Below are 24,104 nucleotides of genomic sequence, written 5' to 3'. Positions count from 1 at the left end.
TAATTCTTCACTTATTTGAAAATTGAATTTATGTCTGGGTTAGTATATATATAAAACTTTAAATATTCCACTTGTTCAAATAAAAAAGTTGTTTAATTAATATATAATAAGCATGCTTTTCGTGTTGAGATACCATATATGTACCAAAAGATCAACTTTTCCTTTTTTTATATTTGAAAATTGATAGCTTTATGATCTCCTTCTTTAATTTTGAATGCTCAAAGCTCGTTTCTGTGTTCACATGAATTGACGTAGAAGCTTCTTAATCTTAGGTGATATAATTAGCCGATTTCGTGAGCTTTTAGTTTGCCAGCAACTTCAAGTTTTTTAATTGATGAGCGGGAGAAAAACACTAAACTTGCCAATAGATAGGAAACTTGCTAAAGAAATCAGCTACTTCCGAAAGGATCACTCTTCCTTAAAGAGTGACTAAATTTGGAGTGATTGCAAGATGGAACACACTTCACTGTTGGAGTATTCTTTTAATCAAGTTGTTTAAGTTTCGGCTACAGTAGTTGATGTTCTAAATCGAGTCATAGAAGCCATATATTCTTCAACCTTTGCTAACGGACCGTTTATCTTACCAAGGCGTGATAAAGATATAATTTTTTTTATGATAAATGATGATTTTGTTTTAACATATGGATGTAGGCTTCTCTAATTTTTTATTTTTTATTTTTTTAAGTTCATATATATATATAAGTCAGGAAATTGGTCATATTAATTTTTTGGCGTTTGAGATTATATTAATTTAGTACCTGTGAAGCATAGAGAATAAACCTCGAGTAAATTTGATATATGATCTCAATAAGAAATGTAAGAAGAAAAAAAGATGAGAAAAGGGTAAAGAGAAAGATGTTAGAAAATCCCAGGCTATTTATTTAAACATGAGAAGTCATACAAACATAAAACACAGCACTTGAAAGTACTTTAAGAAATAAAAAAGACAAACCAAATAAAACATAGATAAAAGATATCAGATACCCCGATTTCTGTTTTCAGAAAGTGCTAGTTTAATTTTTTGAAGTTTCACAAGCACATCTTTGATATCGACTCTTTCATTTGGTAACTCTTCAGAACACCTTAAGCCTAATTCCATGATAGATGATAGAACACTTTGCATGGTAGTTACATCTCTTCCATTTTCTATTCTCAATAAACCGTCATCCACAACTTCCATCATTCTGTCAGGAAGTAATGCATTTATCCATTGCCTCATAGTCAATTCTCCTTCAAACATGTTGTCGGTAGGTTTCTTCCTTGTGATCATTTCCAACAATGTTATACCGTAGCTATAAACATCGCCTTTGATGGAGACTTTTCCTTCAAAACCATACTCTATCCACACTCGCAATTGTACAAAAAGTCTTTAAGTTAGTTATTCAATATATATATATATATATATAAACTCATCTAAATATGGATTGGTTGTACTCATCTAGAATTACTTCATATTAAGCTAGTAAGCAAGAAGCATATAACGTGATTGTCCTTGATAGAAATATTTTTTAAAAAGTATTTTAGAATAATTAGCAATCGATGCATAAGTTGAATAAATATGTAATTATATCCACCAGCTAAGTAATCATATTTTGTGTAGTTTTTCTTGGTAGTGCATATTCAAATATAAACGTATGAATATGAAGCCTATATAAAATTGAATCATCAAAAATTTTCATTTACATTTGTATTCTTGAAACTAGCATCTATTGTTGTTCATGATATTAGCCATTTTTAGATACTCTCATACCAACAAAATAAGTAGAGGTGAATTTATGTACCTGGAGCAATGTAGCCCAGTGTACCAAGAGTTTTGGTTTGTGTAGCATCTTTGTTTTTGGCCAAAATCTTTGCAATGCCAAAGTCTCCCACATGTGCAACCATGTCCTCGTCTAGAAGAATATTGGTAGGCTTCAAATCACAGTGGACCACAGATTCTGATAGACAGTGGTGGAGATATTCCAACGCCGATGCAACATCAACCATAATGTTTACTCTTTGAAGAAGATTCAAGCAGTAGTTATAAGAGTATAACCACCTTTCAAGGCTACCGTTCGACATGTATTGCAGTACTAAAGCTCTAAACTCGGGGTTGGAGCATGTACTTATCACTTTAACAAGATTCCTATGTCGGATTGTCCGTAAGGCCTTGCATTCTGCATCGAAACTTTTGAAAGCACCGGCCAATTGCAATTTTAGAACTTTAATAGCAACAACAGTCCCGTCAAGTAACACGCCTTTGTAAACAGAACCAAAACCTCCATCTCCAAGCAAGTTGCTTTCACAAAAGTTGTTTGTCCCTTGGCAAAGCTCTTGATATGATACCATTCTATGCTTTGATAAAGACAATGTACTAAATAAACTTGGAAGCTGTATTTTACTTTCTCGATGTCTTCTCAACATATAGGCCAATGCTAGACAGAGTATAATTGAAGCAATGGTAGGAAGAAAATATTTGAGCAGACTCTGTTTCACCTTTGATCCTTTGGAGCTCAGACTTGGACAAGGTAAAACTCCAAAAATTGGATTCCCACAAAGCGCTTTGTTTCCTAAAAATGATTTAACTGTGAAATTTGCAAAAGGCCCGCTAGATGGTATCTCTCCGGATAGCTTGTTGAAAGACACATTCAAATATTTGAGATATGAAAGTGCCTCAAGAGACTTAGGAATTGCACCAGATAGATCATTGTAAGAGAGATCTAAGATATCCAATCCTTTCAAGTCTCTGAAAGATTGTGGGATTTCTCCTTGAAATGAGTTCTTTGACAAATTCAAATAATTTAGGCTTTCAAATGCTCCAATGATGCTTGGAATATTTCCAATAATTTTGTTCCGAGATAAATCCATGTGTTCAATAGTATGCAACTTTTTCATGTTTGGAGACAAATATCCACCCAGGAAATTCGATGATAGATCCAAAAACAATAGAGTTTCAAGTTTCCATAAATTTATTGGTATTGATGATTCTATTTTATTAGAATCTAGGAATAGCTTTTGGAGAAGATTGAGGTTTGAAATGCAATTTGGAATGGATCCAGAGATTTTGTTATGTGAGAGATTTAACTCGCCCAAGTTCTTTAATTCACATATGCCTTCTGGAATGAATCCATCAATTTTATTACCACCAAGTTCTAATCTTTGTAATGCTTCCAATCCCCCAATTGTGGACGGTATATTTCCAGTCAAATTGTTATTTCCCAACCCAAGCCAGGTCAAGTTTTTTAAGAAACCTATACTCAAAGGAATATGACCCTTTATTTTGCTTTCAACTAAATCAATGGTGTGAAGGGTGGTTGAAAAGTTTCCAATAGAATCCGGAACAATAATATCCAAGGGATTGTAGGATATGGACAGTTCTTCCAAAACTCTACAATTAGAGAAAGATGAAAGGAAATTAAGCTCTTGATCTCCAGGTTCTCTTGTTAGTTGATTCTCATCCAGATTAAGAAATCGGAGATATTTCAATTGTCCAAGACTTTTTGGTATTGGTCCAGAGAGTATGTTTGAACTTAAATCTAATAAGACGAGCTTGGAACAATTTGAAAGATGTGATGGGATGAGACCACTAAATTTGTTGAGACCAAAAGTTAAAAGTTCAAGACTGGGGCAGGAAAATTCAGAATTTGATGGAAGATTGCCATATAGGGAATTATTAACCAAGGAGATTTCTTGTAGAGAGGACATGTTGAAAAGGCTTTGGGGGATTGTCCCTGTGATATAATTCTCTCCTAAATTCAATTCTTCCAGATTAGAAAGACCCCATAAATCACTCGGAATGCTTCCTTTAATGTTGTTTTCCTCAATGCCAAATGCAAATAACCTCGACAAGTTACTTATGGTAGGAGGTATATTACCGGTTAGGTCGTTACCTCCAAGATATAGGAATTCAAGCTTTTCTAAACCCCCATAACCTTTTGGAATACTCCCAACAAATTTATTGTATGATAGGTCTAAGACTACAAGCTCTCTACAATGGTTTATTTGAGAAGGGAGTTGACCACTGAACTCGTTCAAGTAAAGATAAAGTAGTTGAAGATTAGGACAGTGGCTACATAGATCCATTGGAAGAGTTCCTGAGATTTGATTATTTGTAAGGCCTATTGCGGTTAGAGAGGATATGTTAAAGATGACAAGAGGAAATGGACCTGTGAGGCTGTTGTTTTGCAAATACAAGACCTCTAATGATAACATGTTGGCGAGGGTTGATGGAATTGCACCCGTAAGATGGTTTCCCGCAAGTCGTATTTGTTGAAGATTCCGGCAATTATGCATAGTTGGAGGGATGCTACCTTCCAATTGGTTGGATGACAGCTGGAGTATTCTCAAGCGATGTAGGCGATTGATCTCATGAGGCATAGAACCAAAAAATCTATTGTTGCGTAAATTGAGATAAACCAGAAAAGAGAGGTTACCAATATGAGGAGAAATGGTGCCTTGGAGCCCCATGTAGGAAAGGACCAAAGCAGTGACTCTTTGCCTGCGTCGGCTACATGATATGCCAATCCAATTGCAGAAGTTTGTAGCTGTGGACCAATTAGCAGCCAAGACAGTTTGGTTTGGACCGGAAGTGAGTTTAGAATTGAAGGCAATGAGAGCTGCTTGATCGGTAAAGCTGGTGGTGGAAGATTGGGCCAACTGAAGCATGCACAAGTACTGCAGTAACAGAAAACTCAAGAGCAGGAGAATATTGGAGGGCCTTACTATTATTAGCTTCATGAGTACTGTATTTGCAACAGAGAGAGAGAAATAGATAGAGAAGGGCTGAAGTTTATGAAAAACAAGGCGTAGGGATGCTGCTTTTATAGTGGAAGTGAAGCATTGTGTTTTGGTGAGTTGGTGGCAACCAGCGTTGCAGTGGCGCACAAGACTTTAATTACTCTTTCTTCTATATGAGTGGAAATTGAAGGGAAATTAAATGATGATATCAAGTGTTGAGGTTGTGGGTTTTTCCCTCTTAAACAATTCGCAATGTCACTTGGAAGTCTAACCCACGCATATTCCTTTTCATCAATTGGCTTTGTGATTGGGAAGTCTTATATATAGTTGGTCTATAAGCACCAGCATTCTATCATTAAATTTTGAAAAAGGGCAGTAAATGGGAGCTTCCTGTTTTATATATTTATTTTTTCGGTGGACGCATTCTGTTTTGGGCCTATAATGGGTTTGGCCATTTTCCGAACACTTCATACACTCGTAGTCTCTCCTGTTTTTAAACGAAATTGGCTAATCTAATTAATTTAAGGTTTGGAATTGTGGTTTCAATAAATGCAATTTTAAAAATTGTGTTTTTAAAATCGCTATTTTTTAAAAGGGAAATGCAATGTGTTCTCCTAGTGTTTTCCCAACTGAGATGTGACTTTTAAAATTACCATTGAATTTAATATTATCATGATTGACTTTTAATTTATTGGTAATTTTAAAAGCCACATAACAGGAATAGGATCCTTTCCAGTCCATTTTGCATTAGAGAATATCAAGTTCATGGCTAGGATTTATTCTTAGAAATCCTAAAGCTATAAATAGGACACTTGTCCACTAACTAAAAAAAATAATAAAATATTATTTTATATTTAAATAAAAATAAATAATAAAATAATAAAATATTAAGGCCACCCCAGTTTGGGGATGGTTTGGCTTCAGCCACCCCATGGCCATTGGGGGTGGTCCGGCCACCCTCAAGGGTCAAATCTAAAAAAAAAAAAAAAAAAAAAAATTGTTTGGCCCTTGGGGGTGGCCGAACCACCCCCGAAGCCACCCCCAGACGGCCGGTCTGGGGTGGCTGAAGCCAAACCATCCCCAAACTAGGGTGGTCCGGCCACCCCTTAATATTTTATTATTTATTTTTATTTAAATATAAAATAATATTTTATTATTATTTTTAGTTAGTGGACAGGTGTCCTACTTATGGCTTTAGGATTTTTAAGAATAAATCCTAGCCATGAACTGGATATTCTCAAATCCAAAATGGACTGGAGAGGATCCTATTCCATATAACAGTTGGGAGAACACTAGGAGAAGGAAGCATCGTGACAGGTTGGCTAGGCTTACAGGGCTTTTGAAGACATGAAAAGGAAGCATTGTGAGCCTGATGAGTTTACATACACAATTATGATCAGAATGAATGGAAAGATTGGTAAAGCCGATGAGTCACTGGCACTCTTTCAGGAAATGCTAGCAAAGGGGCTTTGCTCCAAATTTGATTTCTTTTAATACTATGATGGAGGCACTTGCTAAGGGTCGCATGGTTGACAAGGCCATTCTTCTCTTCTCTAAAATGGTACAGAATGATTGTCGGCCGAATGAATTTACATACAGGGTAGTTTTGAATGTTGATTTACAAAACTTGATTTACACATGATGCGAAGAATGAGCAAAACATTATCGTTTAAATCTAACACTTGCACATGTTAGGCCAAGTAAAAAAGAGAAGAAGAAGAAGAATCAAAAAAAAAAAGGCTGTTGTGTTCTGGAAGAAAGAAAACTGCATTCTTTTGCCGTAACATGTGGTAAAATATTTTTATCTCTCTAAAGTTTATTAGAGTTTTCTAGGCAACCAAACAGAGGTTAAATTAGTTAATTGATGCTGATGTTTGGGCATGTTTCGATGCTGATTGTGTATTGGCGTGTGGTTGTGTTTTTTGAGGATTGTGTAACGAATGGTAAATGAGGTTAGGTGAAGAATTTCTGTGAGTTCCTAATTGAGATTAAAAATCATTTAAAGTGTTTGAATCCAAGTATGGAGAAGAAATGTTCGATATGTATTAATTATATTCTTTTCATTTAGATATCCGAAATACACAGTTTTTTCTTTAAATGTTTTTGTTTTTTATTTTTATACATGCCTTTGTGTTTAGGTTTGGTTCATTAATTTTTCATAGATGGATTTTACTATGATATAAAAGATTTTTCAAAATTAAATGATAATTATAAAACTCCGTGCATAGGGTGGGTTATAGGCTAGTATTTCTAAAGCCAAATAATGTTAAATATGAAGCTTCTTAGTTCCATGTTATATAGAAACTCATCTTAATGAGAAGCGAACAGAGAAAAAAAAATATATATATGACAAAAGGGTCAAGAGGAAGATGTTAGAAAATCCATTTATTTAAACATGAAAAGTCAAACAAATTAAACATACATACCTCTTGTAAGTACTTTAAGAAATTTAAAGGACAAAAACCATAAAAAAAATACCTAATTCTAAGATGTTTTCAAAGATCAAAGATATCAGACACTACATTTTTGTTTTCAAAAAGTGTTCGTTTGATTTAGTAGTTGCGTATGATGGTTTCTTTCTTTTATTTTTTATTTCATAGTGTTGTCATTTTGAGGGAGTATGTGGGGGGAAAAGATAAGGAAATGAGAGTAGTTGCGTGTGATAGTTTCTTTCTTTTATTTTTTATTTCATAGTGTTGTCATTTTGAGTGTGTGAATAGTGAAGGATGAGGATGTATGATTGAGTGTGTGAATAATGAAGGATGAGATTATTATTACTTTTATGATAGTGGGAAAATCATTAAGCATCTTTAATTTCTTATTAAATAAACTCACCCTACTTTGAACGACCACTTTCTCATTTTCTGTTCTTCTTATTATTTTATTTTATTTTATTTTTCTCTAGTTGCCGACACTTCCTCAATCACTCACCCCCCAACATTCGTGACAAGGATAATCTTGATTGTGTGTTGTACGTTGAAGGTAAGGTGAGTTATTTTTTTTAACATGTTCACACAAGGGAATGAGAGGGAAATTCGAACTAGTAATTTTCGCTTCATGAATTATGATCCATAACTGATTAAACTACTTCTTAAAAACAGGTGAGGTGAGGTGAGTTTTATAATAAATAAAAAAAAGTTATTAGTCGCACTCACTGTATATATATACAGAATTTGCAATTCGATGCTAAAATGAAAGTCTGAAACTTCAGCAGCTTGATGGGGCAGGAATAGATAAGACACTCTTTTATAAATCTTTGTTTTTTAAAATGGTGATATATATTTTTTCGTCTATATTTGTCATGTTTATTTTTTCGTCTCTGTGGACCACACTCAAATGGTGATATATATATATATATATATATATATATATATATATATATATATCATCTATGCCATGTTTTACATTTTTCAAAACAAGCAGCCCAATTATTTAGTTAGTGCGCACAAGGCTCTACTCTTTTTCCATGTAGGTGGAAATTGAAGTTGTGGGTTTTTTTTCCGGCCTCTTAAACAGTTGGCATTGTCACTTCATCTTCAAGTGACCAAGTAATTCCTGCCAAGGGAGATGATGACAAGGAAGAAATAAAGGGAGATGGCCCAGTTCTTGAAATTGCGTAGGACGTGTTTGTGAAAATGTAATTGGTTTGTGGATAATTAGGGTATTGCCAACCTTTTAATCAACTCAAGAGATGAATAATCTAATAATTAATAATCTTTTCATATTTTTCATTGAGCACTTGTGCGTTTATATAAGCAATTATTTAAGAATTAGGCTTGTACTGGAACACCCAATTCCTAAACCTACTGGGATTACAAATCTTATACTAATCCTACTAGGAATTTATGGCTGCTTTTATTTGGTAGCGATTTTACTTGAACGTGACTATAGTACGTACAAGAAAAAATAGCTTAAAAATTATTAAATGATTAAATTTAATTCTTCTTATCAATTTAAACTTTTAAAATGAGAAACACAAAAATCTTCTCGTCGACTATTTTTCTTGTTGTCAAACAACCGATTTTCTTGAGAGATGGAGAGCTGATTTGAGGCAGTGCAAAACCCTCATCGCTTCATTTCGTTAAATCCATTCAGAAAATCAGGCTGAGAAAACACACAGAAAATGGGGGTTGAAGGAAAACTTAATTGAGGGACCAAATTGCCATGTCTGCTGCAACAAGAAAAATAGTTGGCGAGAAATCCAGACCCATAAACCAAAAATAAATAAAAGCGAGAAAAGCTTACCTATGCCGGCATGGTGTCTACTATGGAGATATTCCTTTCAACAATTGGCTTTGTGATTGGGAAGTCTTAGCTATGTTTGGCAAGGGAAAGCCCCGCACTGTAGCTGGAACGTACTGTTCCAGCTATAGTACAATCTGATATGAACAGTATTAAATTTGACTTTGTAATACCAGCTATAGTACAATCTGACATGAACAGTATTAAATTTGACTTTGTAATATATATATATATATATATTTTTTTTTTAAAAAAAAAAAACAAAGTATTAAAATTGGCCAATGCTGCCAAAAATTGCTGCACGCTTCACGTGAATTTTTTTTTTTTAAAATTTTTTTTTTCAAAGCAAAATATTAATTAAAAAAAAAAAAAAAAAAAGGAGGGAGGAAAACGATGGGGTGGTTCCAGCCACCCCTTGACCAAAAATGGGGTGGCCAAAAAAAAAAAAAAAAGGAGGGAGGAAAACGTTGGGGTGGTTCCAGCCACCCCTTGGCCAAAATGGGGTGGCCGGACCACCCCATTTTTGGCCAAGGGGGTGGCTGGAGCCACCCCCAGGCCGATCTGGGGGTGGTTCGACCACCCCCATGGCCAAAAATGGGGTGGTCCGGCCACCCCATTTTGGCCAAGGGGTGGCTGGAACCACCCCATCATTCTCCTCCCTCCTTTTTTTTTTTTTTTTTTCAATATTTTGCTTTGAAAAAAAAAAAAAAATTCACGTGAAGCGTGCAGCAATTTTTGGCAGTATTGGCCAATTTTAATACTTTGTTTTTTTTTAAAAAAAAAAAAATTACAAAGTCAAATTTAATACTGTTCATGTCAGATTGCACTGTAGCTGAAACAGTGCCGTTCCAGCTACAGCTACAGTACAGGACCTGGCTCTTGCCAAACATAGCTCTTATATTTGGTCTATATATAAGCACCAGCATTCTATCATTAAATTTTGAAAAAGGGCAGTAAATGGGAGCTTCCTGTACGTTGTATACTTGTATTTATTTATTTTTTTCGGTGGACCAGCATTCTGTTTTGGGCCTATAATAGGTTTGGCCATTTTCCTAACACTTCACACTCGTACTCTCCCCCGGTATTTGAATGAAATTGGCTCATTAATTTAAGGTTCTTTTGAGATTTCGGTTCTAATATTTGCAATTTTAAAAATTGTATTTTTAAAATTGTTATTTTTTGAAATTATAAATGTGTTTGATAAAACATATTAAAAAGTACTGTTTTATCAAATATTTATTATGCGAAATCATAATTTTAATATATATATATATATATATATATATATATATATATATATTCAATTTTTAGATTAAGTACTTTTTAAATCGCAATAACAAACACATTAGATATCTTTAAAAAATACATTATTCTTACTAAATCACAATCTTAAAAGCATCATAAATTCCATTAGTATCATTTGTGGACTCCTCCTTTGCACAAAAACATTGTTCCCTTCTCACCTCAATTAATTGAGAGACATCAAAAGAAACGTTTTCAAACTTTGAAAGTATGCGTTTCTTTGTCAATACTTGATTTACACATGATGCGAAGAATGAGCAGAACATTATCGTTTAAATCTAACACTTACACATGTTAGGCCAAGTAAAAAGAAGAAGAAGAAAAAAAGAAAAAAAAAGAAAAAAAGAAGCTAAGAAGCTGTATATTATGGTCTTGGATCTTCTTAATGCAAGGTACATTCAGCGTGTACTAGGCACACCTAGGGGTGCAAAGGCGGTTACGGTTAGCGGTTAGTGGCAATAACCGCTAACCGTAACCGCCCTAGCGGTTAGTAAATTTCACTAACCGCAACCGCTAACCGCCTAACGGTTAACGGTTAGCGGTTAGTGGCCGGTTAGCGGTTAGTGAAATAGATAACCGCCCGCTAACCGCTTTTTTAAAATTGGGCTTTTTTTTTTGGGCTTTTTTTTACCCTCATTTTTTTTTCTTGTATTTTTAATATCTTCTTGGGCCCAATTGCTATAAATATTTGAATTGTCATTGGATCATATGATTAAGTGTTTATCTTATAAACTTACAAACAAACAAAAATACTTCAATTGTAGTTATAAGTAACACATTGTTTAATCCAATGTCAATTACTTAATTTGATATTATATGAATCACATTGTCATTGTCATTGTACATGAATAATTGATTAAGTATTGGAATTGTAATTGGATCATATAGTTAAATATTTATCTTATACATTTATATTATTCAATATGCATATAATATAACTATAAGCAATTATATATATATATATATATATATATATATATATATATATATATATAATTCAAAATTGTTCAAAATTGTTAATTTTCTTTTTTTTTTCTTTCAAAAAATGGTTAAATTTCTTTTTCTAAAAAATGTTCAAAAAATACATTAATACTTCAATTGTGATTATAAGTAACACATTGTTGAATCTAATGTCAATTACTTAATTTGATATTATATAATCATATAGTCTCATTAAATTATATCATATGATTCATATGATTAATTATTTAAATTCTTATCATATTTACTTATAATCTTTTTTCTTTGAATTGAACTTAATATCTAATGGAAAATGGTAATGTTCAAACTCCTAAATCCTAAATTCCTAAAGTATCTAATAATGCTTTAATTAAATTGTAGACTTGTAGTTATAAGTAACATATTGTTTAATTCAATTGAATCAATTGTGATTATCATTGTACATGAATCATATGATTAACTTGTAGACTTATGACTTATGAGTTATGTCATATTATATATGTATTATTTATTATTATATAATCATATGATTTAATGATCAAGTCATCATGTGATATAATCATATCAATTATAGTGATAATATATAAATTACTAAAATTATAATGATAATACATTAATACTTAAATTATGTTTATAAGTAACACATTGGTCATTGTTTAATCCAATGTCAATTACTTAATTTGATATTATACGAATCATATCATCATTGTACATTAATAATATGATTCACTTGAAGTCTTGAATAAAGTATTTGAATTGTCATTGAATCATATGATTAACTATTGATATTATACATTTATATTATTCATATACATATGTAGACTTATATAGACTTATAGGTTTATAACATACATTGGAAATAAATCTCTAGATATTTAATTGTTGTATTAGTATGAATTAGTATACTTATGAGTTATGTCATATTATATATGTATAATTTGTTATTATATAATCAAATGATTTAATAATCAATCTCATGTGATATAATCATATAAATTATAGTGATAATATATTAATACTCAAATTGTGATTTAATTATTTTTTTAAAAAAATTGTGATTTAATGATCAAGTGATTATATGATATAATCATATAAATTATAGTAATAATATATTAATACTTAAATTGTGATTTAATTATTTTTAAAAAAAAATTGTGATTTAATGATCAAGTGATTATGTTATATGTATAATTATAAAAATATATTATATAAAAAGGCGGTTAGCGGTTAGCGGTTACGGTTAGTAGACCCAATAACCGCTAACCGCTAACCGCTAGGCGGTTATGGCGGTTAGGCGGTTAGCGGTTAATGCGGTTAAACGGTTAGGCGGTTAGGCGGTTGGCGGTTATAGCGGTTAGCGGTTAGCGGGCGGTTTTTGTTAAAAACCGCCCGCCTTTGCACCCCTAGGCACACCTTTCTTTGATTAGAAAAAAAAAAAAAAAAAAAAAAAAAAGCACACCTTTCTTTACCGACAACGACAACGACGGGAGACCACACAAGTCAAATAGTAGATAAATTTATCTGTTTGAGTTAATAAAAAAAAAAAAAAACTTCATTATTTAATTTAGTATTTTAATGCCTAATTATTAAATCACCGCTTATCAAAACTTTGATTGCTCGGTGTAAATCATTTCTTCGAAAGTATGCTTGTTAATTTGTTTTACCCGCAACATTAATCAATTAGTTCTCCAAGTAAAAAAACATTAATCTTTTAAAGTCAATACTTTTGATGTTATTTGGTGTGTTGTTGGAATTCCAAACGTTAGTACTAATTAATATTATGTAAAATTACTATTTATTACATTCGAATTCAAAATGTTTTTTTTTTTTTTTTTTCAGATTAAAGAAAGGAAAACCAACCTACGTACCCTCTTTAGTCTTTATTTGTTACTTTTAGTTTTGGAATGGTTATAATAATCCTTCACTTATTTGAAAATTGAATTTATGTCTGGGTTTAGTATATATATAACCTTTAAATATTCCACTTGTTCAAATAAAAAAGTTGTTTAATTAATATATAATAAGCATGCTTTTCGTGTTGAGATACCATATATGTACCAAAAGATCAACTTTTCCTTTTTTTTATATTTGAAAATTGATAGCTTTATGATCTCCTTCTTTAATTTTGAAAGCTCAAAGCTCGTTTCTGTGTTCACTTAGCTTGAATTAACGTAGAAGCTTCTTAGGTGATATAATTAGCCGATTTCGTGAGCTTTTAGTTTGCCAGCAACTTCAAGTTTTTTAATTGATGAGCGGGAGAAAAACACTAAACTGGCCAATAGATAGGAAACTTGCTAAAGAAATCAGTTACTTCCAAAAGGACCACTCTTCCTTAAAGAGTGACTAAATTTGGAGTGATTGCCGGATGGAACACACGCTTCACTGTTGGAGCATTCTTTTAATCAAGATGTTTACGTTTCGGCTATAGTAGTTGATGTTCTAAATCGAGTCATAGCAGCCATTCTTCAACCCTTGCTATCGGACCATTTATCTTACCAAGGCGTTATAAAGATATAAATTTTTTATGATAAATGAGGATTTTGTTTTAACATATGGATGTAGGCTTCTCTAATTTTTTATTTTTTATTTTTATTTTTTTAAGTTCATATATATGTACATATATAAGTCAGTAAATTGGTCATATTAATTTTTTGGCGTTTGAGATTATATTAATTTAGTACCTGTGAAGCATAAAGAATAAACCTTGAGTAAATTTGATACATGATCTCAATAAGAAATGTAAGACGAAAAAAATATGAGAAATGAGTAAAGAGAAAGATGTTAGAAAATCTCAGGCTATTTATTTAAACGTGAAAAGTCATACAAACATAAAACACAGCACTTGAAAGTACTTTAAGAAATAAAAAAGACAAACCAAATAAAACATAGATAAAAGATATCAGATACCCCGATTTTTGTTTTCAGAAAGTGCCAGTTTAATTTTTTGAAGTTTCACAAGCACATCTTTGATATCGACTCTTTCATTTGGTAACTCTTCAGAACACCTTAAGCCTAATTCCATGATGGATGATAGAACACTTTGCATGGTAGTTACATCTCTTCCATTTTCTGTTCTCAATAAACCGTCATCCACAACTTCCATCATTCTGTCAGGAAGTGATGCATTTATCCATTGCCTCATAGTCAATTCTCCTTCAAACATGTTGTCGGTAGGTTTCTTCCTTGTGATCATCTCCAACAATGTTATACCGTAGCTATAAACATCGCCTTTGATGGAGACTTTTCCTTCAAAACCATACTCTATCCACACTCGCAATTATACAAAAAGTCTTTAAGTTAGTTATTCAATATATATATATATAAACTCATCTAAATATGGATTGGTTGTACTCATCTAGAATTACTTCATATTAAGCTAGTAAGCAAGAAGCATATAACGTGATTGTCCTTGATAGAAATATTTTTTAAAAAGTATTTTAGAATAATTAGCAATCGATGCATAAGTTGAATAAATATGTAATTATATCCACCAGCTAAGTAATCATATTTTGTGTAGTTTTTCTTGGTAGTGCATATTCAAATATAAACGTATGAATATGAAGCCTATATAAAATTGAATCATCAAAAATTTTCATTTACATTTGTATTCTTGAAACTAGCATCTATTGTTGTTCATGATATTTGCCATTTTTAGATACTCTCATACCAATAAAATAAGTAGAGGTGAATTTATGTACCTGGAGCAATGTAGCCTAGTGTACCAAGAGTTTTGGTTTGTGTAGCATCCTTGTTTTCGGCCAAAATCTTTGCAATGCCAAAGTCTCCCACATGTGCAACCATGTCCTCGTCTAGAAGAATATTGGTAGGCTTCAAATCACAGTGAACCACAGATTCTGATAGACAGTGGTGGAGATATTCCAACGCCGATGCAACATCAACCATAATGTTTACTCTTTGAAGAAGATTCAAGCAGTAGTTATAAGAGTATAACCACCTTTCAAGGCTACCGTTCGACATGTATTGCAGTACTAAAGCTCTAAACTCGGGGTTGGAGCATGTACTTATGACTTTAACAAGATTCCTATGTCGGATTGTCCGTAAGGCCTTGCATTCTGCATCGAAACTTTTGAAAGCACCGGCCAATTGCAATTTTAGAACTTTAATAGCAACAACAGTCCCGTCAAGTAACACGCCTTTGTAAACAGAACCAAAACCTCCATCTCCAAGCAAGTTGCTTTCACAAAAGTTGTTTGTCCCTTGGCAAAGCTCTTGATATGATACCATTCTATGCTTTGATAAAGACAATGTACTAAATAAACTTGGAAGCTGTATTTTACTTTCTCGATGTCTTCTCAACATATAGACCAATGCTAGACAGAGTATAATTGAAGCAATGGTAGGAAGAAAATATTTGAGCAGACTCTGTTTCACCTTTGATCCTTTGGAGCTCAGACTTGGACAAGGTAAAACTCCAAAAATTGGATTCCCACAAAGCGCTTTGTTTCCTAAAAATGATTTAGCTGTGAAATTTGCAAAAGGCCCGCTAGATGGTATCTCTCCGGATAGCTTGTTGAAAGACACATTCAAATATTTGAGATATGAAAGTGCCTCAAGAGACTTAGGAATTGCATCAGATAGATCATTGTAAGAGAGATCTAAGATATCCAATCCTTTCAAGTCTCTGAAAGATTGTGGGATTTCTCCTTGAAATGAGTTCTTTGACAAATTCAAATAATTTAGGCTTTCAAATGCTCCAATGATGCTTGGAATATTTCCAATAATTTTGTTCCGAGATAAATCCATGTGTTCAATAGTATGCAACTTTTTCATGTTTGGAGACAAATATCCACCCAGAAAATTCGATGATAGATCCAAAAACAATAGAGTTTCAAGTTTCCATAAATTTATTGGTATTGATGATTCTATTTTATTAGAATCTAGGAATAGCTTTTGGAGAAGATTGAGGTTTGAAACGCAATTTGGAATGGATCCAGAGATTTTGTTATGTGAGAGATTTAACTCGCCCAAGTTCTTTAATTCACATATGCCTTCTGGAATGAATCCATCAATTTTATTACCACCAAGTTCTAATCTTTGTAATGCTTCCAATCCCCCAATTGTGGACGGTATATTTCCAGTCAAATTGTTATTTCCCAACCCAAGCCAGGTCAAGTTTTTTAAGAAACCTATACTCAAAGGAATATGACCCTTTATTTTGCTTTCAACTAAAAGAAAGGTGTGAAGGGTGGTTGAAAAGTTTCCAATAGAATCCGGAACAATAATATCCAAGGGATTGTAGGATATGGACAGGTCTTCCAAAACTCTACAATTAGAGAAAGATGAAAGGAAATTAAGCTCTTGATCTCCAGGTTCTCCTGTTAGTTGATTCTCATCCAGATTAAGAAATCGGAGATATTTCAATTGTCCAAGACTTTTTGGTATTGGTCCAGAGAGTGTGTTTGAACTTAAATCTAATATGGCGAGCTTGGAACAATTTGAAAGATACGATGGGATGAGACCACTAAATTTGTTGATACCAAAAGCTAGACGTTCAAGACTGGGGCAGGAAAAATCAGAATTTGATGGAAGATTGCCATATAGGGAATTATTAACCAAGGAGATTATTTGTAGAGAGGAGATGTTGAAAAGGCCTTTGGGGATTGTCCCTGTGAGATAATTATCTTGTAAAAGCAATTGCTCCAGATTGGAAAGGCGCCATAAATCACTCGGAATGCTTCCTTGAATGTTGTTCTCTTCAATGGCAAATTCAAATAACCTCGACAAGTTACTTATGGTAGGAGGTATATTACCGGTTAAGATGTTACCTCCAAGATATAGTAATGCAAGCTTCTCTAAACTTCCAAAACCTTTTGGAATACTCCCATCAAATTTATTGTATGATAGGGATAAGACTACAAGCTCTCTACAGTAGTTCATTTGTGAAGGGAGTTGACCGCTGAATTTGTTGATTGAAAGGCCAAGCTGTTGAAGATTAGGACAATGGCTGCACAGATCCAATGGAAGAGTTCCTGAGATGTGATTATTTGAAAGAGCAATTGTGGTCAGAGAGGACATATTAAAGATGACAAGAGGAAATGGACCTGTGAGGCTATTGTCTTGCAAATCCAACACCTCTAATGCTAACATGTTGGCGAGGGTTGATGGAATTGCACCCGTAAGATGGTTTCCCTCAAGTAGTATTCGTTGAAGATTCCGGCAATTATGCAAAGTTGGAGGGATATTACCTTCCAATTGGTTGAATGAGAGCTGGAGTATTCTCAAGCGATGTAGGCGACTGATCTCATGGGGCAAAGAACCAAAAAAGCTATTGTTGCGTAGATTAAGATAAACCAAGAAAGAGAGGTTACCAATATGTGGAGAAATGATGCCTTGGAGTCCCATGTAAGAAATGTTCAAGGCAGTGACTCTTTGCCTACGTCTGCTGCATGAGATGCCATTCCAATTGCAGAAGTTTGTAGCTGTGGACCAATTAGCAGCCAAGACAGTTTGGTTTGGACCGGAAGTGAGTTTAGATTTGAAGGCAATGAGAGCTGCTTGATCGGTAAAGCTGGTGGTGGAAGATTGGGCAAACTGAAGCATGCATGAGTACTGCACTAACAGAAAACTCAAGAGCAGGAGAATATTGGAGGGCCTTTCTGTTATTAGCTTCATGACTGTATTTGCAACAGAGAGAGACAGAGAGAAGGGATGGAGTTTACAAGAAAAGAAGGCGTAGGAATAAGAATGGGTGTTAAGCGGCTTTTATAGTGGAAGTGAAGCGTTGTGTTTTAATCTCATCGCCCAAGAAAAACTTCAATCTCGTTTCATGTCATCCAATAGTCAATGCTCTTAAACAGGAGAAGACATAATTGTTCCCTCAACATTTAGGCAAATCTGAACACTAATTTTCATTCATAATTCTAGGTTAGGAAAATGAGATAGAGTGATACTATGTACTACATACTACATTTTTATCATTTTGATTAAACATTTTCACTAATAATTTTGACACATATTTACAAATTTTTATAGATTTTTTTTTTTTGTGATACTCATTATTTGATAAATAACTCAATTTCTGTTTTAAATTGTGTTTATCATATTTTTAGTTTGGCTCTTATAATAATAATAATTATCGGGCTCCTCCACTAACTCTATAACTATTATTTTATCAAGAGAAATGCTACACATTTTTAAGTGTTCATCCCTTGACGTGATAACACCAAATTATTGTTGAAACGACATAATAAATAAAAATATATTTAAACTTGGAAATGATGATTGGAAAAAAGTGGCCATGATGTTGAATGGACTCGGGATGCTTGACTAACGTTAATTGTGATTTAGACTGAAACTCTGTAGCCTGCTTTTGCCGCGAAGGCAGGATTAGATAATGTCGGCATAAACGATGAAAAAGTGGCCAAGTTGTTGAAGGAAGATATTATCAATTTGAAACCTTTTTCGGAGTTTTATTCTTTTCCTGCAAATGCTGCCAATTTGTTTCATAAATACATGTGAGTAGTGGGGCCAGTGGAGGAGTATCTGGGGCTTTCCGAGGAGATTCATGAGGAAAAAAAATTTTATTTTTCTATTTTATTGTCAATTTTAACGTTAAATACTAGCGGAGAGTACCAATTGACAAGAAAAATTAAGAAATGGTAGTGAGAGGTCAAGTGCCACTAATGAATCAATGATAGTTTGGGTGCTATAAGCAAAATGGCACCAAGTAATTCTGCAAAGGGAGATGATGACAAACAAGAAATTAAGGTAGCAGATATACATCTTTTATCTGGGTCTTGGGCCTAACTCAACTCAAAAGCTAACTCAAGAGTTAAGGTTTCTCCTTACCCTTATAAATGGTTAATCTCCTTAATACCCAGGCAATGTGGGACTTCCAACACGCCCCCTCACGTGTGGCGGGAGGACATCCAAGCCCAACACGTGCGACAATGGTTGACGGTGGGCCACAGCCAATTAATTGGGCTAGGCTCTCATACTATGTTGAAATATATATAAAATATAAAATACTAAAATATAAGAGAAAGAAAAGAGAGCGGAAGCGGAAAGAGACGTATGGGCTACATCTTGTATATTCACTATCAATCAATATTACACAACTCTCTATTTATAGAGAGACAATGAGTAGTGACCAAGAAACTCAAATTAAACCCTAAAATACATAAGGAAAGAAATAAACCATACATTACAAATTAAATAACGGAAATACAAAATATTCTAACAAAGGAAATAATATATTCTAACATCCCCCCTCAAACTCAAGGTGTAAGCTTGAGTTTGGAAAAGAGAATAAATTGAAGGCATCTAAAGTCAATGGTTGGATCAATACAATGCCGACGAGAAAGGCTGAAAGTGACGGCCAGAGAACTACCGGAGACCAGAGACAAGCTGCTAAAAGAATCTAGTTAAGGGGCTGCAACTGACAATGACGGTCGAAGAACGAAAACTAGTCATTAAATCCCTTGAAGGGCCAAACCACATTGTGCCAGGGTTCGCCAATAACAAAGACGAGAAAGGCTGAAAGTGACGGCTGGAGAAATACCGGAGAACGGAGACAAGCCACTAAAAGAATCCGGTGAAAGGTCAAGCCGCAACTGACAATGAGGCCGGAGAACGAAAACTAGCCGTTAAAATTCCCGTGAAGGGCCAAAACCGCATTGTGCCAAGATTCGCCAATAAATTAAGCCGTGGATCACAACAAAAGTAAGAGATCATCAGAAGAGAATGCTAGAAAACACCATAGAAACGTCATAAGACTTTTATTGAAAGCCACAGAAACAGAAACGTGGCTCTGATACCATGTTAGAAATGAGTCTTTGACCTAACTCAACCCAAAAGCTAGCTCAAGAGTTGAGGTTTCCCCTCACCCTTATAAATGGCCAATCTCCTTAATACCCAGGCAATGTGGGACTTCCAACACATCTTATGATGTTGTTTGTGGAGGGATTGGAGTTTCACGTATTTTTCATCTTATGCTCTCTCATTGTTTTTCTTTTCTTTATTTGCTAATTCCCGTTCCAACTTGTTCAATCTTATGAAAAATGTTTGAAGTGCTACAACAATTAATTAATTAAAGAAAAATGATTTTACGCAAAAAATTTAGAGTAAAGACCACTTAATCTCCTCAAACTTATGAAAAATGTTAGGAGTGCTACCACCACTAATTAATTAAAGAATAATGTTTTTTTTTTTTTTACACATGCTTGCGTCCATTTCGCATGCATGTTTTATGAGTTTACATGCTCCAACCACCCTTAATTGAAAATTAAAGGAAAAAAAAAAAAAAAAAAAAAAACCAACGGTGAAGAGAGCTTATCAACTCGATCAGTAGATATGGACGCTATTATGTAACCAAAAAAAAATCCGGTAGTTAAATTGACAAGCTTAATTTCTTTCTTTAAGTATTTTATTAATTATGAGTTGTTGCATCATTTGTGAAAAAAACTAATAACAAAAGTTATACTAGTTTTTAAAAGGTGGTTTCGCCACCCTTTTAAAATATCGGGGTGACCCTTAGTCAACATATTTAGTGGGAAATGTCCTGGTCGATGGTGGCATTCAAAATCAGGAAGAGGAGATAATGTCCCAAAAATGCTCTACTGCAGAATAACAGTTGTCTACTGTTACAAAAACTGATGAAGAGATGTCGTAGTCAAGCTCCAACATGTTTATCTGCGACCTTTATTTCTTCTCTGTCATCATCCATTATCTCCCTTGGCAGAATTACTTGGTCACTTCCCAATCACATTAAGCCAATTGTTGAAGATGAAGTGACATTTCCCACTGTTTAAGAGGGAAAACTCCAAACTTTAATTTCGACCTACATGGAAAAAGAGTAAAGTCTTGTGCGCACTAACTAAATGGTTGGACTGCGAATTTTGAAAAATGTAAAACATGACAAATATATATGACCATTTGTCTATTCCTGCCCCCCCAGTGTAGAATCTGGGTGTAGGTTTCAGACTTGCATTGAATTGCATTTGAAAACAAAGATCTACATGTAAGATATGAATCATGGTTCGAGTAGTGGAGCCAAAAATTCATTATAAGTGCAAATTAAAAATATGATAAATATAATTTAAAATAAAAAACGACGACTAATATTCAGTTTCAACCCTTGGGATTTTACAATTAGAGTTTTAGAATAATGTTCTTCAGCTTCAACGCTTAGAGATTTAATAGGATGTTCTTTGAGATTTGAAATTTCATTATTGAAATTTAACGATGTATTACTTTCTAAAATGTCAACTTCTTTTCTTTTGAATCTACATTTTTAAAGTTGAATTACAGCCCAATAAGAGACAATTAGCAAGCTTGATAAACAAAAAATGAACAATCATTTAATTGAAACAAACAAATAGAAATTAATTAGTTCTTGAATTTTTGAGAACTTCTCTAAAGCATTTCGTTTCAAATAATGTTAACTTTGGAAGAGCAGACTAGCTTGAGCCAAGTAAATGTTTGGTATACATACGTATATAAATATGCACATGTGGCGTGTTCTGGTGATTATGTACAAACAGTTAGGTTTAATTTATGAAATGACAATATGTTACAGAATAAAAGCTCTGGTTTGTTTTCTAAATGAGTTTGTAGTTTAAAAAGAAAAGAAAAGAAAAAAAAAACATTTATATTTGATAAATTTCCTGTCCAAGTACTTTTAGTAAATATATAGTAACGGTATGTGAAAAATCAAATATCTTTTCACTTACAACTTTATTTTTAAACCAGTGCATTACAAAAACATCCTAAGTGTAGTTTGTGATAGGAATATTGAAGTTTCACAAATTTTACATCATATGTCCAGGATATAAGATAATGGAAATAATAGGTTATGGTAAAATCCTTTAATTCATATTCATTTTCACTTTTTAAGTAGTTAAGAACAAATCTCCAGTACTCATGACATTAATCAGACATAATCCCCTCATTTATGATGTGAGAAGGTAATGACAGGTTGACAATTATGGTGCCGTGTGTAAAAAAAAAATAATAATAAAATCAAATAAAATTGGGTAAAGTCCACTTAACCCCCTCAAACTACCATTTTAATGACAATCTACCTCTCAAACTATCAATTGTGACAATTTACTCCCAAACTATCAAAACAATGATAATGTACCCCCAATTTAAAAAAACATGACGAAATTACCCTTACTAAAATAAAAACAAAAATACTAAAAATTAATTTTTTTTTTCAAAATTTTAAGGGTATTTTTGTCTTATTAAAAATTGTATAGGGGCAATTTCGTCATTTTGCTAGCATTGGAGGATATATACATTGTCATTGTTAGGGGTGAAATAGCGGTTGCGGTTAGCGGTTAGTGGCTAAAACCGCTAACCGCAACCGCCTAGGCGGTTAGTAAATTTTACTAACCGCCTCCGCTAACCGGGTAGCGGTTAACCGCCCGGTTAGCGGTTAACCGCTTTGGAATAACCGCTTTTTTTCTAACCGCTTTTTTTGGGCTTTTTTCTTTGGACCGATTTTGGGCTGGGTTTGGACCGGGTTTGGGCCGGTTTTGGGCTCACTTTAAACATTTTTTTTCTCATTTTAAACATTTTTTTTTTCCCTTTCCATGGCCATTTTAGCATTAAAAATTTCTATATACCAAAATCTTGTTGGCCACCTTCTACAAATCTACACATCATATAATATACAAATAAAATTACAACAAAATCATCACTTCACTTGTAGTCTTATACATAAACTCACAAGCAAGTTCATAAACTCACACATAGAAATAAAATAAAACACAAACAAATTCATAAACTCACAAGCAACCAAAAAAACCAACATATATGGTTAAACTTGAAGCTTGAGGCTCATTTCAATCAACCAAAAAAAGTTCATAAACTCACAACTTATTGTTATTATATATATATAATATATAAATATATATTATATTTAAAAAAAAGCGGTTAGCGGGTAGCGGTTAGCGGATTTCCAAAACCTACTAACCGCTAACCGCAACCGCCTAGGCGGTTAGTGGTTTTTACTAACCGCTTTCAAAGCGGTTAGGCGGTTAGGCGGTTAGCGGTTAACGGTTATAACGGTTAGCGGTTAGCGGTTACGGTTAGGCGGTTTTAAATTTCACCCCTAGTCATTGTTTTGGTAGTTTGTGGGGTAAATTGTCGTAATTGATAGTTTGTGGGGTACATTGTCATTGTGGTGGTAGTTTGAGGAGATTAAGTGGACTTTACCCAAAAAACTTAGAGTAAAGTCCACTTAACCCCCCTCAAACTACCACCTCAATGACAATTTATTTCCCAAACTATCAATTGCGACAATTTACCCCCCAAACTACCAAAACAATGACAATGTACCCCCAATTTTTAAAAAATGACGAAATTACCCTTACTAAAATAAAAACAAAAATACGAAAAATTATTTTTTTTTTCAAAATTTTAAGGGTATTTTTGTCTTATTGAAAATTCTATAGGGTAATTTCGTCATTTTGCTAGCATTGGGGGTATATTGTCCTTGTTTTGGTAGTTTAGAGAGTAAATTGTCGTAATTGATAGTTTGTGGGGCAGATTATCATTGGGTGATAGTTTGAGGGATTTAAGTGAACTCTAAGCAAAAACTTATGTTTCTTGCCTTAATTCTTGTCGCCGAACTCCACAAATTAAGGTAAAAGTCCCCTCCCCACTCACCCATTCTAGCACTACAATTTTTTTATTTTATTTTTTGTAATTAAATTACCTATTCTAACATTTTGACTGTCTTAGCCAATCCAAAAAGACAAATTTAAAGTTCACTTTTACCATATCCAATCAAATATTTCTAAAGCAAAAGAATGTTACATAGAAACTTCTTAGTTCCATGTGGTATGATAAGATGCTCAAGAGAAAGATGTTGGAAAATTCCAAGTCATTTATTTAAACATGAAAAGTCATACAAACAT

General features: G+C 33.4%; 2 protein-coding genes across 4 annotated transcripts; both read right to left on the bottom strand.

Moving 5' to 3' along the window:
• Positions 1-976: 976 nt before the first annotated feature.
• On the bottom strand, positions 977-4,716 carry LOC132191558 (uncharacterized). Its single transcript, XM_059606651.2, has 2 exons — positions 1,782-4,716; positions 977-1,338 (listed from the first exon to the last, which is right to left on the bottom strand). Exons 1-2 carry the CDS (start codon positions 4,714-4,716, stop codon positions 977-979), a joined length of 3,297 nt encoding a protein of 1,098 aa, XP_059462634.2.
• A 9,401-nt stretch (positions 4,717-14,117) lies between these two features.
• Positions 14,118-17,875, bottom strand: LOC132191630 (uncharacterized). Of its 3 annotated transcripts, none has more exons than XM_088511186.1 (3): positions 15,636-17,875; positions 14,919-15,551; positions 14,118-14,481 (listed from the first exon to the last, which is right to left on the bottom strand). In XM_088511186.1, exons 1-3 carry the CDS (start codon positions 17,851-17,853, stop codon positions 14,120-14,122), a joined length of 3,213 nt encoding a protein of 1,070 aa, XP_088367312.1. In that variant the 5' UTR covers positions 17,854-17,875; the 3' UTR covers positions 14,118-14,119. The 3 variants fall into 3 exon arrangements, with proteins under 3 accessions (XP_088367312.1, XP_088367313.1, XP_088367311.1); XM_088511187.1 differs by having other exon boundaries at positions 14,919-17,219; positions 17,421-17,875; XM_088511185.1 differs by having other exon boundaries at positions 14,919-17,875.
• Positions 17,876-24,104: the final 6,229 nt, after the last annotated feature.

This window comes from Corylus avellana, chromosome 10, assembly GCF_965113065.1.
Source record: "Corylus avellana chromosome 10, dhCorAvel1.hap1.2, whole genome shotgun sequence".
NCBI lineage: Eukaryota > Viridiplantae > Streptophyta > Magnoliopsida > Fagales > Betulaceae > Corylus > Corylus avellana.
This window is presented reverse-complemented; position numbering and strand designations above follow the sequence as displayed.

Bases quoted from the DNA above. Each gene is read 5' to 3' on its own strand.
- LOC132191558 (XM_059606651.2), bottom strand. From the start codon at position 4,716: ATGAAGCTAATAATAGTAAGGCCCTCCAATATTCTCCTGCTCTTGAGT. The intron at 1,339-1,781 runs GTACATAAATTC...GAGTGTGGATAG, and splicing joins ACTGGGCTACATTGCTCCAG to AGTATGGTTTTGAAGGAAAA.
- LOC132191630 (XM_088511185.1), bottom strand. From the start codon at position 17,853: ATGAAGCTAATAACAGAAAGGCCCTCCAATATTCTCCTGCTCTTGAGT. The intron at 14,482-14,918 runs GTACATAAATTC...GAGTGTGGATAG, and splicing joins ACTAGGCTACATTGCTCCAG to AGTATGGTTTTGAAGGAAAA.